At 37.6% G+C, this 15,629-nt stretch overlaps 1 protein-coding gene across 4 annotated transcripts in view; it reads left to right on the top strand.

The window, feature by feature from the left end:
* The window catches only part of CA8 (carbonic anhydrase 8), a 57,240-nt gene that overhangs the window by 30,288 nt on the left and 11,323 nt on the right, over positions 1–15,629 (top strand). For 2 of the 4 annotated variants that reach the window (XM_071804086.1, XM_065832991.2), the window contains 4 exons: positions 1,728–1,790; positions 3,168–3,216; positions 5,841–5,953; positions 12,519–12,691. In XM_071804086.1, coding sequence (XP_071660187.1) covers positions 1,728–1,790; positions 3,168–3,216; positions 5,841–5,953; positions 12,519–12,653 — 360 coding nt within the window. In that variant the 3' untranslated portion in view covers positions 12,654–12,691. Of the gene's footprint in view, positions 1–1,727; positions 1,791–3,167; positions 3,217–5,840; positions 5,954–12,518; positions 12,692–15,629 lie in introns of those variants that run through there. The other 2 variants (XR_011737414.1, XM_071804087.1) reach the window with 2 other exon arrangements.

A 15,629-nucleotide genomic window follows, 5' to 3' on the forward strand; every position in this document is an offset into this window, starting at 1 on the left:
AGAAACACAAACTGCTCTATTTAAATGGGTTTGGAGGAAGAGGTTTAGAGTTTGTGCATAGATCAAATGGATTTTCTTTCCCAGTGATATTATTAATTCGTTGTATTTCATAACGAGTTTGAGTGCCTTTGAGCTTTACCTCTGTTTGAATTTAAAGGTACAATGGTTACAGCTCTAATGCTCAGAACTGCTAAAAATGGCAGTTAGAAAATCTTCGGTTTTGTATCCTAGAGGGCTGTGTTATAATTGCTTGTGTAAGTCACCTTCTAATTCCAGCAGAGGTAACCTTCGAGTTAGTTAGAAAGTTATATATAAGTTCTTAAATAAATCTGAAACTTCAATGATACATTTTCCATTTCTGGTCTCACCTTCATCAAGAGTTCTTAAGCATTCCAAAGGGCTTTATCATTACCCAAGAAAGGCATCCTCTAGTTACAGTTGACCAAGAAAAAATGGTATTTATGCTATTTATTAAAGGAACAGGGAGAGAAAATGCACTGACCATTTTTTCCTGTTAAAAGCATGGAAATATAATAGTTTTGCACCACTGTTCTCCAACACATCATTATAAGGTCAGTGAAAACATTTTCACTGATTTAAGTGACAGCCCATGGTGATTATTAATTTAGAAACAGCATATTTCAAATGATTTCGATATCTTTTACACACTTCAAAGATTTTAAATTAAAATCCCATTCTGAAACAAAATACTCTTAAATTCCTAGAAACAACAAATATTTTTTGTTGACATTCAATTGTTTCCTTCCAGTGACTACTGTGCCATTCTATTCCAAGAGAAACAAGGAGCAAACACATTTTTCAGTGTTCAGCTCTCCAGTCCTCACTCGTGCCTACTTCATTCCTCACCTCATATATGTACACACTGGCAAAGAAATCAGGTGGAAGGAGTACTTTCCTTTCCCTGTTTCTTTAATACACAGTATAAATACTATTTTTCCCATTCTTTCTATTTTGACAACGTTCTGAAGGTAAAAGCTAGGCTCCTAGAGTGGGTGACTTAGACCAGAAGCAGCTGAAGTCAGTGGGCAGAGTGGACAACGTTCATGAAAAAGAAGAATCTCCTATTTCAATAGCAGGTTTCTTTTGAAAACCTCATCTTCTGTGCCCTAAAGGTGCTCGATAAAGGCAGTGCTGGAGGCTGCTGGGACCCCGGCTTTTGCCAGCAGGATCCCAGAGATGCCATGAGGGAGAGGATCTGCCATTCCACGCTTTTTGCAGGCAGGAAAAAACACCCCAAAGATACCTTGGGCCAGATTTGCAGTGCTGTGGGAACAAACTCAAAAAAATGTCTGTCATACTTGTTCACTCTGTTCCTTTCTGTGTACTTTTCTGACAAAAACTGGTAAGGACAAACTGTATCCTTGGCATTTATATGCCATAATGCTGCATGATTTTGACTCCACATGCAGTATATGCCGCAAAACAATGTTAGTCAAAACTTACCAGAATCAACTATGACTCTTGGTTGTTCTCTGGGTTTCTGTCTCTACTTTACAGTTGTCTGCACCTCGATTACTTCTGACTGATGGTTTTATAATGATTTAATTATTAGGAGTTGCCATCTATCAGTGTATTTGGTTAACACAAGGTTGAGTAGCTTAACTATAAACAACTATAGAACTTACTGTTCTGATTGACCTCTGTCTTGCCTCACAGTTTCTGAAATAGCACAATACTGAAACTCATCTTCGCTTGCTGTATTTCAGATAGGAAAAGAGCATGTGGGTCTAAAGGCTGTAACTGAAATTCTCCAGGACATCCAGTACAAGGTAAGGCATTGTCTGAAGAAATGCTTCCTTCACTGACCAGAGAGAAAGGGAGCGAAGGGTCTACATGGAGCCAAGAGAAGGTTTTTGGATGTATCTGTTGTAAAACCACGTGTGAAAGCCATCATTCGGTGTTCTGCATCAGAACCTCAGCATTTTACAGTATTCAGATAAAATAGTGTCTTTGTAGTTACTTCCTTTTCTGGTGGCCAAAAGGTTTGATCTGCTATGCTAGTAACTGATTGCAAATACTGCCTTTTCAGTGATTATCACGGAGTCAGTGTGAATGCAAGCACTGCAACATGCTTAGTGAACACCAGCAGCAGTATCTTCAAACTTATCTGGTTTTAATTTATAGTGGAAAAGAATAGATGAACTGTGCACCCATATTAACTCACAGTGGGTAATCAGCAAAAACACAATGCTGCGTTGTCAGGTGGATTATGTCTGGTGATCCTGAAGGACAGATAATAAGCCTAGCAGCACTGAGGAGATATGAGTGCTCTCCAGAATGTTGATACTATCTTAAATGACCTTGGGCAAGTTACTTCCATCTCTCTGCTTCAGGGTCTCTGTCTGTGACATAGAAATAATCATACTTACCTTTGATTTCTGAGGATTTTGAAATGTATTAATGAGACGTTCTGTATTGGTCTGGAGAGATTAGCCATGCGTTTAAGTGGATGCTGAAGTGTAGAAAAATTAGAAGTTATTATTAGAAGGGTACTGAAAATCTTCTTTTAGTTAAATAATATAGGTTAAACTTCAGGCATGATGCTTAATATTATAAACTCATTTTTTATGAAGGTGTCAAAGAAAACAATAGTGTATGAAACTCTGTAGTTTTATTACTGAAAGGACAGCCAAGTAGAGGAGAGTCATGAAAGGTCTTGTCATTGTGAGCCTGTTATACTAATGACTTTCAGAGGGTCAGCATCAAACATAGTTTTGGTTCACATTAAATTTTCTTGCTTTAAATATGTGGAACCAGCTTTATTTATTATGTGTTATCTACATCAGTCAAGGAAAAGCTCACTTTGGCCCTTGTTTTTTAGTCTCATTTTGTATGGAACCCCGGAATTTAATGTAGAGAATTTCAGGGCCGGGACCTGGAAGGAGCCCAGGTACTAAAGGCAGAAAGTTAACAAATTGCTGAGATAATCTTAGAAGTAAAATATAAAATAGAATTTAAAAAAGAGGTGTCTGTGTAGCTGCAAGGACAAATGCAATGGTGATTAAATAGGGGCTATTAATGACATTGCTTTGCCACAGGAATTCAAGGCTTAATGTTATAAGAAGACACAGTGTGTTTTACCTCTCAATTCATCATCATTTTAATAAGAAACTAGAGATGAGATTGATCTGTATTCATTTTTTCAGGGAAAGTCCAAAACAATACCCTGTTTTAATCCCAACTCTTTATTGCCAGGTAGGTGCCTTTGCTTCCTTTTGTGTGGGTGGATTACTAGCTAATTGCAGAGGCTGAGACAATCTTGGTCCAAAGCATAGCCTAATTGCAAGCCTAAGAGCATATCCCTTAATGCAGTAATGCATTTTGCACCTAGTGCTGCTAACAGGGATAGGGATGAAGCGCCTTTGGAATTCAGGATGAATCTGCACCTTCATGTTATGAGTGGGATGTGATGCTGTAGTCCCTGCACTTCTGGCAACGCTGCAGCTATTAATAGCTTTCTTGAGGATTTATCATCCCACCTAGAGGGGGAGCTCTGTGTCCTCCTTTCTCTACTTCAGCATAAAATAGGAAGTGTAAGGTTACCTGCTTACCGAGGTAGCTTTTTGGCAGCATCAAAAGACAAGCCATAATGCAATGACAGTTGTATTGCATACAATGAGTAGTGACAATGGGAGGCAAATTCAAGATAATATAGCTAACAATTAAAGAGTAACAGTTTCTCTACCTCGTCTTAAAAAAAAAAATGACACTTTGAAAAAAGAAAAGTGTTTCTATGAGACAAATGTTTCATAAGGAATCCTCCTGAGCTGAATTCCATGGCAAGATCTTTAATTTTCCAAATTATCTAGGTCTGCATTAAACTATATTAATTACATCGAAAGAATATTGTTCAGGTTGCAAAGTCAAGTGCTCACCAATTAGGAATTGCAGGAATTAAGGCTGCCTGTGCCCCTTCATGCATATACATTATAAAAATCTTTTTGATTGTGTGACCGTAAATTATTTTTTACAGGACGTCTGCCTTGCAGTTCCTGTGTGATACTGATCAAGTCACCTAAACCAAAATTTTCATAAGTCATCTCTAACTATGTGTTCCTCATTTTCTAGGTGCCCGACTTGAGATCATGGGGTCTGATTTGCAGAAGTGCTGAGTGCTTACACCTCCAACTGAAGTCAATGGGAGCAATGCTCTGACTGCACTAAGTGCTGTAGAAAGTTAACTACTCTGAGAAATCAGGTTCTAAGCATCTCATATTGAACACCTCAGATGAAAAGATGCATTTGACCTTAACTCCTCTGTGCCTCAGTTCCCCAGATTTAAAGTGTGGGGATAATCTGTCCTTCCTCACCGAGCTGGGGTGTTGGAAGGATAAATTAATTCATGTTTGTGAAGCACTCAGACACTGAAGAAATGAGTGCATTAGAAATACGAAAAATGAGAAAATGTGGTACTTCTAACAAGCAGGATTTGAATAGCATGAGAAAAAGAAGATCAAGGACCTCATTTTGTACTGAGAAATCCAAATGTTATTAGATGCTTTTCAGAAGAAAATCATCCATCTTTGCAAGTAAATGATGAAAGGTTCTCTAGAAAAGACGTACGTGATCATATAACAAGACGGTGTCACAATGCATGCACAGGATGGGCTGAATTAATTCTTGCAGTTCTTAACTTTTGAGTGTTTGATAATGCAACTTACTCTCAATGGATTTGCCGTGTAACTCCCTGAGAAGGAAAATTACACCAACAAACCAAAATCCGTTCACTGGCAATCACAGGGTTCACTAGCAAGACTTAATTGTACTGATATTCCTCTGAGCTAGTAGTGAAATGGCAGTAACAGCTTAGGTCAACCAAGCAAGTTTGTTCCTTTCCAGTCTCCCATTCTGTCCTGGTCAAGCTAGTCACAACCTTCCTCTTAGCTCTCTGTGCCATGATTAACCACCCTTTGCCTTGGTTCCTGTCTAGGTTTGTTTCTTGTTCCCTCTTTTACAACCAGGCAGTTTTCTCTCTGTACTCCTTTAGCTGTGTCAGGGAGTCATTTGTGAGTATGGCCTCCAGCAGCAAAGGGCAGCCCTGTGTAGTCTCACTTATGAAGTGTGGTGTGACTGGAATCTTTGAGGAACTACAATTAAAATAGTTAAAATGAAACTTGTATGTAGAGGTAAACTCTGCTTGGACAAACAATTGCATGTTTTCTTGTTAGACAACTGTTTATTCTAACAGTTATTCTTTTTATACACCTATTAATAAGTTTGTAAACTTATTAAAATAAACTTAAATAAGCCTTGATTTTTCCCCTGTGAAATTCAATTCACTTTTCCAAACTAGAAGGCACCAGTGCATCTCAAAGAATGTCACAAGAATTGCAAACTGAAACGTTTGGCTTGAGCTGTTTTCACTAATTTTTAGAAAAAATAAATAAATTAATCCTTGAGACAAATAATAAATGTAGAAGTCAGCTAAAATTTTGCAGCCCCTCTTCATTCAAAATGGGATATCTCTTGGAGCTTTTGACACTAAGAGGAGTTCTTTCCCACTGTAGCATTACATCTATTTGCTGTGTTAGTTTAAGGAGTTGTGCACATGTTATTTTTCATATCTATAAAGTGGCATTTTTATCTTTTAAATACTTATCTGCAGGGGTTAGTTACTGTAATATAATGACCACAAACTCATGTACATTCACATGAGAAAGTAACGGACAAAATTTGACAGGTTATCAATTCACACCTTAGCTGACTGCCTACTGACTTCACCATATGAGCAAGCCCATGGCTATCATAAGCTGTCATAATTGAAAGACGTAATTATCTTCCTTAATGTCATTAAAATTCCACATTTCTTTTAATTTCAGACCCTCTTCTGCGTGACTACTGGGTATATGAGGGCTCTCTGACCATTCCACCCTGCAGTGAAGGTGTCACCTGGATATTATTTCGTTATCCTCTGACCGTGTCCCAAGTGCAGGTAACAGCTGCGCTTAAAGTGGCCTTGGAATATGGTTATGAGCTAAAGGTTATAGCGTGCAAATACATATATCAGGACATTATATCTGTTCTCCTTGAAGATCCCATTAGATCAGTACATGGCTTTTCAAGTAAAGGTTAAGCCTTTTGAGTCACTGAAAGCAACGCAAAGGTCAGAGATGAAAAACCTTGTTACCATTTATCATCTGCATTTAAAATAATTCTTTATTTAAGTGAAAGAAAAAGAAAGAAAGAAGTCAATGGGCAAAAGAAGTTCAGTTCTTTGTAATTGTAAGCTTTCAAATATCACTGCTTTTTGATGTTAAAAGAACAAAAAAGCACAGGAGGACACTATGTCCTGGAGAATGAAAAATATTAACATAGTACAGGCTAGCTATATTGCATTGAACTATATTTAACACTTACCTTGCTCTTTTTACATTCTGTTTTATAATAAATGTCAAATGGAAACTAGCTATTTAAATTTCATTTCACACGTATGTATTCTAAAGGTATTTTTTAAATTATATCTGACAGTCATGTGAGCCTTTCTATAGAAAATACTTGAAATCTCTCTACAAATAAGCCCAGTAAAACCAGTGAAAACTCTTGATGAATGTTTTCCCACAGTCTGTGAATCCCAGCTGGAGGAATGTGGGTTTAATTTAAGTGAAACTATTGGGAATCCCTGAAGCTGAATGCATTAATTTTCATTGCCGACTCTGAAGCATGTGCAAACAGAAGGGAAAAAAGTATAAAAGGTGATAATTCAGTTTTAAATAATTTCAGTTTTAATAACCTGAAATTTTGCTAGGAATCACAGCACAGTATTTTAAAAAAATTAACTGTCTGAAATTCGCAGTTTTTCGTTTCATATGAAGAAAAAATTCTCATTCTTACAATAGGATAAAAGCAACAGCTCCCAATAAGCTTATTGGTATGGTAGCTGCAACTTCTGTATGTCCCATCATGAATCTGGTACTTATATGCTTATGAAAGGATAAGTCTTGCGGCTGCTTACTACTGAGTAAATGTTGGCATTATTAGATTCAAAATAACTTTTAAAGACAGAATGCATTTTGTAACTTGGCAGCTAGTTTTCCAGTTATGATATGGATAAATAAGAGGACTTGATCAGAAGTATAAAGACCATAGCGATTACACTGAGATATTGTATGATGTTTTATTTCATGCTAGTTGCAGATTTTGTAGTCTCTATTCCAATTTTAATCTCTATTTTAATCCAATCAATGCACAGAGGAGGGCACAGTTCAAGCCATCCATGTGGTAGGAGATGGCGAGAGTGTGAAAGGAAGGGGAATTAAACAGAGAGGTGAAACTTCAGTTAATATTATTATGTACTCATTTACCACAAGAAAACAAGATGTTGGAATGTGGTGTGAAGGGGGTCAGTCTCCAGAGGAGAATATTGTACCTGGGAACAAAAGTGACCCATAGTGCCTGGGTAAAAGAATGTGATTCATAACCATGGCTGGCTTGGGGCAAGGGGTGGCTGGTTTCTGTTGCTGCGTTGCTTTGACTGGTATAAACCAATCCAACAAGAACACTGCAGCGATGAATGGCACACAAGTCATGGAGGGGCTTTTTTTCCTGCCACTGACACAGTATGTGGGTGAGACGTGGCACCTGAGCAGGGAGAGATTGGAACGGATTTATGCCAAGATGATCCACAAAACTTTGTACTTGTAGATCAGCATCAATTAGAAGAAAACCCCTCACTGCTAGCTATGAATGCAGCAGCATTAGATTTAAGGCTGTGCAGTAAAAACTTATTAAGCATATTAAGGACTTTGACCAAAGTCAAATAAAGTTTTTACTTATATCAGATACTGCTTTCAGATGTTAAGTGATAATAAATACGAGCACAAGTAAGTGAGAGATGATGATTCTGGGAATCTAAAGTCAAAAGGGACTGAGAGTTCTCCAGGATGCCTAAAATAAAATTTTGGGGATGCCAGAATATTTCGTTATAGTGTAGACATCCAAGATTTTAACTTGTAATTAGCATTTTGCCTGCAATTATCTGGTCTCTTTTGTGCATGTGAGCATTAGTGCCTATGAGGGATTCCGTTTAAGGGGAGATTAGAAATGCAAGGGGTTTTGTCTGTGGAAAATAAGAAGATGTAACATAGCATATACCATTCTGAATCATCCATGGAAAGCTGGTAAAGGCATTTAATTTTATTAAACTTGCTTGTAGTATTAAAGCATAGATTTCTGTGCAAATGCATTTCTAATGGATTTAAATACATAATTTTTACATGTGTCATTAATTCGTAGAACTTTCTTATGTGGGATACTAATGAACATAGCTAATGAAATTTCAAGCGATTTCTAGAAATACTAGTAGCATCTGTGGTTGTAGCCAGTAAGAGAAAATTCGAGGCTTTCTATTTTCATCTTTCAGTCCATAAAATAATAAACTTTGGCGTGTCAATAACAAGTAACAATAAAGAACAACACAGTCTGATGTGGAAGAGGTTTTATTACCTTACTCTGATGAAGCTAGTTAATATATTTGAGATAAGATGCTTATTCACATTCTCATTTTCTTTAATTAACATAGCAGTATTGATTAGCTCAACAAACTGTGGGTCATAAGGGGAAAAAATGAATAAAATTGCAATTCTGGTTCATAATCACACATTTATTTTCCCATTTGCTTATTTTGAAACAATGCAGAAGGAACTACAGGGTGTGTCAATAGGATGGACCCCATTTGAAATCACTCTATCTCTGCAACCATGAACTGCTCATGAATGAAACTCTTCCAGTCTGTACAGCAGGTGGAGAGAACATAGAGCATTTATGAAAAGGTTACTAAAACTTGATAACTCATTAAACTGCTGTAAATTTTGGTGTAATTATAACATGTTGAGTCCATCTTTTTGATTTGACATAGGCATAATAGGCTGACCATTGCAAAGTAGAGAATCTTCTGTTTCTCTTGAAGGCATTTGTAGACAGTAAAGTTCAACTCATGAGTTGATCTGAGTCAATGTTAAGTGAAAGGAGATTCATCTCCATATTGCACCTCACTTCAGCAGCTGGGATCTGAGTCTGTTGATTATATGAGTAGCAAAAGAGCAAGCCAGGACTGTAGCGTCAGGATGTGCTTTCCTGGAATAATTTTCTTCGACATGAGGCTTCATTTCCACCAAAGAGCTGTTTCCTTCGTGGGTCCTTCTGTGAGGACTGGATAAAGCATGCAGGTGGCTCTTCTCCTTTGGAGAATAAGGGCTTTGCAAATCTGCTGCTTGGAGTTTTATTACTGACCTCATTGGAACGGTGCTTATCTGGAAAGCCGCACCCTGCATTGCTCTTTTTGCATATTCATGCCCTCTTTTTGTGGATTTTATCATTCTCACTTTTCTTATGTTGAAATATCCAGCCCAGAATGAACTGTGTTGACTGCTTTTGTGAGACACGTTGCCCATGCATGTACACTGCTGAATTGCAATGGGAGAAAATAGAAAACTCCCTCCTATTAGGCCAGTAAAGTGCAGGAAATAATTGGAAAAGACTTGCTTGTGCTTCTCTCTGCTATTTTTTTAAAAATTTGACATATGTGAATAATGTGCTTTGTGATTCACTGAAATACAGATGAAGTGCATTGTCTAAGCCACTCAGAGTAGGGATTTTAAACGATGATGCAGTGAGGAGCTGTTGTTCTGAGGTACTCATTGTCAGAGTTAACTGGTTTTGTACTGAACTGCAAGGCCTCTGGTCCTTTTGTCCACCTCATTCACAACCAAGACCTCCTAAAGGACATAGATAGTAACTAGCATACAGAGCTGAAATTCTGCAAAATTTATGCAGTGTGTGAAATAAAGCCTCTGAGAGGTTCATGGTATTCTGTTCACTGGGAAGCAGGTCTGTGACTTGGGAGGGTATCCTGGAGGCACGTGAAATTTTCAGGCAGAAGGATAATGCTTCTATTCCTCATACAGAAGAAACCTTTGTATAGAAAACATGCAAATTCTTTGTTTTGTGTGTTCTGTTCTTCAGCAAATATTTAAGTGAAAGAGAATGCAGTATTCAGGGTCTGAATACAGGGAAGTGGTAAACCCATTCTCGCAAAATTCTACAAAATATAAACTAAATGCTTTTACTTCATAGAAATGTGACTATTAACATTTACCCCTTCACCGTTTGGAATTTGATCCTGAATTTCGATGTGAACAGGCCTAGGTCATCCTTAGTGTCTTCTGGGCATGAGAAAAACTTTTATAAATGGCTATTCCTTTGGAAACTGTGTGAATATCCAAGGGTGCTTAGCCATGTGCCTCTAAAATATCTATTTCCTTGGCAGTCCTACAGGGTGTACTTCACAGCTCTGACTTGTAAGGGGTTGGGAGGAGATGATAAGTGTTCCATATGAGATGAAGAAGGGTGAGTGGGGCACACATATTACCTAATCATGTGGAATTTTAATGAAGAAAGTAGCATCAGCACTGTTAGTGTCCTTTTCTGACAGAAGCACTTCTTAAGAGTGAGGCAGAGCACCATGTGTATAGAGGATCAGTGTCACAGGGGTCTGAACCATGATGTGAAGGACTGAACAAGAAGGCTGATGGTCTCCAGAGCAATTGCCCCTTGGAGTAGGACTGCATTTCTTGACTGCATTGAAGACTAAAGAGCAGGCACAGGGATCGGGTCAGTCCTACTTTCCTGACTGAAGAAACTGGAAGCTGCTTTCTCCTGGAGAAATATTTCACTGTGGGAACTGGGGCAGAGCATTTGTAGTTATAGTAGGAGACAGTTCACAAATGCCAGCTTTGCAGAGAGTCTGCTCTTCCCTCTCCTTCATCTGTGTTTGAAGTCTCTCATTCTCAGAAGATCAAGCAAAAGCCACATTTTTGTAAAGAGCTCCTTCCTAAACTACAATTATTTCAGGCTTTCCGGAGTTGATTCAGATGGTAAAAGACAGTATCTTTACAAAACTCATTCAGCAATTTACCAGCACTTGACTCCTGAAGACTTTTTCAATTCCTAGCCTGTAGTGGGGTTGTTTTCAGTTTGCTTTAAATAAACATGAAAACCCCAGCCTTCCAAAATAAGGATCTGCCTCTAAGAGCACATTCAGGAAGCTTTACAGTTTGTTCTGCTTTTCATATTTTGTGTCTAAGCTGTTGCCTTATATCTCAGCTGTGGGAAGCTGCGTGTTGATTTCTAAGCACACTGTTATTTGGGAAGACATGACAGAGCAGAACTAGTCTCTAAATCAAGTAAATAAGTCTGGATCAATTCTGCTGTAGAGCAGAAAACAATGAAGGCAGTTGTCTTCCAGGTTGCAGTAAGAAAGTATTCTCTGCAGGCAATATAAGAATAAAAATACCATTACCTGCTGTTTAGTACCTGATTTCTTTTAATTGTGGAATCACACTTCCATTTTCCCTGTAATCCTTCATAGGGTGTTTTCTCATAGAGAAATTCACTCTCTGTAATTTCTTACATGATAAAATGATTAAATACTTCAGGTTCCACTTCACTTTCTGTGTAGTTTCAGTTTCCAGTAACAGCTGAGCTGGTCAGAGAGGTGTCCCGGGGTCAGTACAAGAGCAGAGGCTCAGGCCAGGGAAGCCTTTCAGCCTTCAGGCAGGTTTGCTGTATCCAGCAAAGAGAGTTTGCCAATATGCCACAGCAAAAACAACCACAATTTTGTTAGTAGTTTAACTACTTATTTAGAATACCAGACTCTTAAAGATGGCACTGTTGAACAATAAGGTCTGATGTTACTGAGATACACATTGATTTTCTTAATTTTTTATCGCACAGAGCTTGATGGTGATTTGCTGATACCAGGGATGGAGATGGAAACTGCTCACATTCTTCCCGACAACAGATTAAGTTTAGAAAAATCTAAAAGGAGTCTATAAACCAGAAGTATTTTTAATTTGCACCAACTGCAATGTTTTATGTTGATTTTTGACTGTATTTGATTTTCTGAGTACAATTAGCACCCACAACTACAGAAATTTTGGAGTGGTATGTTGTTTTGATTGAACAAACCACATTTTCCATATAAGATGCCAACAGACTTCTTCTAAAGCTGAGAGTCTTTTCAGAATTCTCCTGACTTAGAAAATAATTTTTATTTAACTGAAGCAAAAATTTTAGGCAATAAATAAATCACTGGAGGAAATTCAAAACAACTTGTAGTTGACTAAATTATTCCTGAAATGCGCTTCTTTGGTGAAGACCAGAATGATTACTCTCATGTCACAACTGTGAAATTGATTCATAGTATGAAATCTACAATGGCTAAGAAGGTTATAGGTCCTGAAATAAGTTACACAAAAGAAAGGGCATTTATCAAACCATGTGCATGAAAATTCTTATTTTTCTCTAGATGTTAAATGTTTTGACAGTACTAACAACTATTTTAAAATGTTACTAATGATGTATATTGACCTTAGCATATGGTGCCTGAACACTCCAATTTTCAGAGCTGCAGAAGTGGCTGGGCAGGGCTTATTTTGATCATTAAACCCATAGTGAAGAATGTGTCTCAGCTTCTTCGTGTCTGTTTTTCTGCCTTTCAGATAGAGGAATTTCGTAGGCTGAGGACCCATGTTAAAGGTGCAGAACTTTTAGAGGGCTGTGATGGAATCCTAGGAGATAACTTCAGACCAACTCAACCACTTAGTGATAGAGTCATCAGGGCTGCATTTCAGTAGCAGAAGAGGAAAAACAAGAGAAATAAATCTTTATTCAGGTAAGTAGAAGCTTAGTGGAAAAATCAAAACGTTCAAATAATTTTCATAGGGGATATTTAGCTAAAGGAGAAAATGCACTGAGTTCATTTCAACTAATGCTATGATATATTGTCACAATTAATATTTTGACACTGTACCAATTTATTTAATCTCTAGTATAATAGTTTGGTTACTATTTGTTCTTTAGTGGCTGGAATAGTTTGGTTGCTATTATGCTCTTTAGTGACTGGAATGTAATATGTGATTTAGTTAATTAAAATGTTTATATTGACTTCAGTAGGCAGTGGGTCACACAGTTAGATCACAGTTACTTCTTGTAGCTTTAAGTTTCTCCTACTGCAGTGAGCAACAGCACAGCATGGTTAGGTTATGTGACAGATTCCCCCACTAACTGAGTTTCACTGTTTGATTTCTTACCGTGCTTTTAGAAGATCAATCATTGGTGAATCTTTCTACTGTTATCTGTTGAAAACCACAGTGTCGTTCTGGAAGGAGGCCTTTCATTCTCAAAGGAGACCTTTTTTTTTGGAACCCTTCTCCTTGCTTCACAATGCTGCTCTTTCCCAGCCAGACCAAATCTTGGGCAAAATGAGTGCAGATACAGGAGGAAACTTGTTAACTTCTGTCATGGCTAATTTTTAGTATTTCATTCATTGAAGTAATTGCTATTTCTCAGTGATGTTTTCAGCCTTAATTGGCTCAGAGAGCAAGAATTTAAGGATGATGTTGTATTCAGTGCAAAAGGGTTAATACACAAGTGAACCTGCATTATCCCCACTTGAGTTTTTAAAACCTCCCATGTCATGTTCCCCTAGCCTTTGTCAAGTAAAGATAAATTCCCTCAATGCCCAACAGTTATTCCTAAACCTCATTATACTTAGTCAGTCAGTGTTTTACTATAGTGAAAAACATGGTAATGAGATTCTTAGAGAGTTAAAGAAAATTTGCTGTCAAGACAACTAGTTACCTTGAAGGTAGTAGTCAAGACACCAACATTCATGGCTGATTTTGTAATGAAGTAGCCTTACCTTGATACACATAGTAAGACAGCTAATGTGGAAAGTCTTCAAGAAAAGAACAAATCTGTTCACTTGTTTTCTTGAATAAGTCCTGCTACTTTTTAACATTGTAAAATTTTTCATCTACCGTCCTACAACATAAATAATGAAAACATTAGGTACTCTCCATTACCCTATTTTGCTGGTAGGATCCATTATATAAAAGTGTCAGTTTCTCACCCGGCACATTTCTTCAAAGCCATATGCTCACAAGAGAACCAGTTTATCCAGAGTTTCACCTGGAAGCATGCCGCTGAAAGATTTTTGATATACACTTTTTGGTAAGGACCTTTATTTGTACTTTAAATTTTTGCCTTGTCTATGTTAATGATGGAACTCCTTAGTTCACGTCAGGCTCTGATGTAGAGTTAAGCCTCTACAGAGCATGCTCTGGGTCTGACCACCAACTTCATATGAAGTTAACAAATGATCAGGCAGCAGATAGCCCCTTAAAGAGATTAATAATTCGATGCTTCCAAAAATGGATCCATTAAAACTAAGTGGGAAGATCATCTTTCCTCCTGCATGTGACAGAAATTGTTAAATTGGCTGACACAGTGGCCAACAATTTCATGGTCTTTCCATACAGCATAAGCATTCAGTATGCATCTAAACATTTCTAAAGTAAGGGTTTATTTGTATTTTATAACCCTATTTAATATCTGCATTCCAGAATTTAATCTATGAAAGTGAAACATTATTCCCTGTTTTAATATTGTTTTATCATTCCCATATTTAATTTTGGACACATCCCTAAGCCCAATTCTCAATTACATGGTTCTCTGCAGTCACCGAGTGTCGTCACTTTAATCTTGAAATGGATGATTCAAATTCATCCTGGCTTCTGCATAAAAATTACTTGGGAAAATCATAGCAATATTAAAGTACAGTTTTTCTCAGAGGGTGAATAATACCTTCAGGCCAGTGCAGGTAATTCAAGTTTGTAACAGTGAAATTACTTGACATGCTGAGTTTGAATTTTAAGCATGAAAGAGTTTCCTTTACAATGCTGGAATTGAAATGTAAAAATTTCCCTTTTGCTTTCATGTTCAAAATTTTATTACATTTGTCAATACTTAAAAGTTTTGTTTTAAATAATAAGATTTATCTTGGCCACGCTTCACAAAATAATCTGCAGTTTTAATTCTCAAATGACAGAATTTTTAATGTCAAATGATAGCCCTCACTGTAAGGCTATGCTAATTATGGACTCTCAAGCACTGAGAAAGAACTGTGACTCCTGGTGTTATGTAGCCCACAGGAGAAATGGCACTTGGCTCTCTACACCTGGTTGAGTTATTTATCAGAAATTCATTTGGCCAGGTCTTCTTTTTAGTTTTGAATGCATCAGCCCAAATAGCACTGAACCAATCAAGGGTCCATATTATGTCCTTGATATTGGGTTTATCTCTGGGGAGCTGGATACTAGATATACGAAGTGTAAAAAGAAATCATGTGCCTTTGATCACCTTTCTTCTATGCAAAACGGGAGAAAAGGAAGAAAACAATCCTGCCTATTTGTAGTAATTTTTTCACCGAGTTCTCTCCAGGAGGAAGATTTTGAGTAGCAGGAGCTGCTCACACAGACCTCAGACATCCTCAGAAAAGACACTTGTCCTAATTCATGGGAACGGGTAATGATCCTTAAACTGGGACTGCTGATATGGGCTGTATATTTCTGTGAAGACTCAGTAGCAGATGTGAAGGTAATAGTTTGCAGGGTGGCATCTGCATAGTGATCCAAGAGGGAGCATGTCTTCCTTTCAAATAGGAGATTACCTTATATTCTAAAGGTCTGGCATGTCTTGAATATTACAGTTACTGACACACTGGTGGACTTCTTTTCTGACATGATATACCTCTGCCAAGGCTGCTGGAA

The sequence above is a fragment of the Patagioenas fasciata genome, chromosome 2, assembly GCF_037038585.1.
Source record: "Patagioenas fasciata isolate bPatFas1 chromosome 2, bPatFas1.hap1, whole genome shotgun sequence".
In the NCBI taxonomy this organism is placed as follows: domain Eukaryota; kingdom Metazoa; phylum Chordata; class Aves; order Columbiformes; family Columbidae; genus Patagioenas; species Patagioenas fasciata.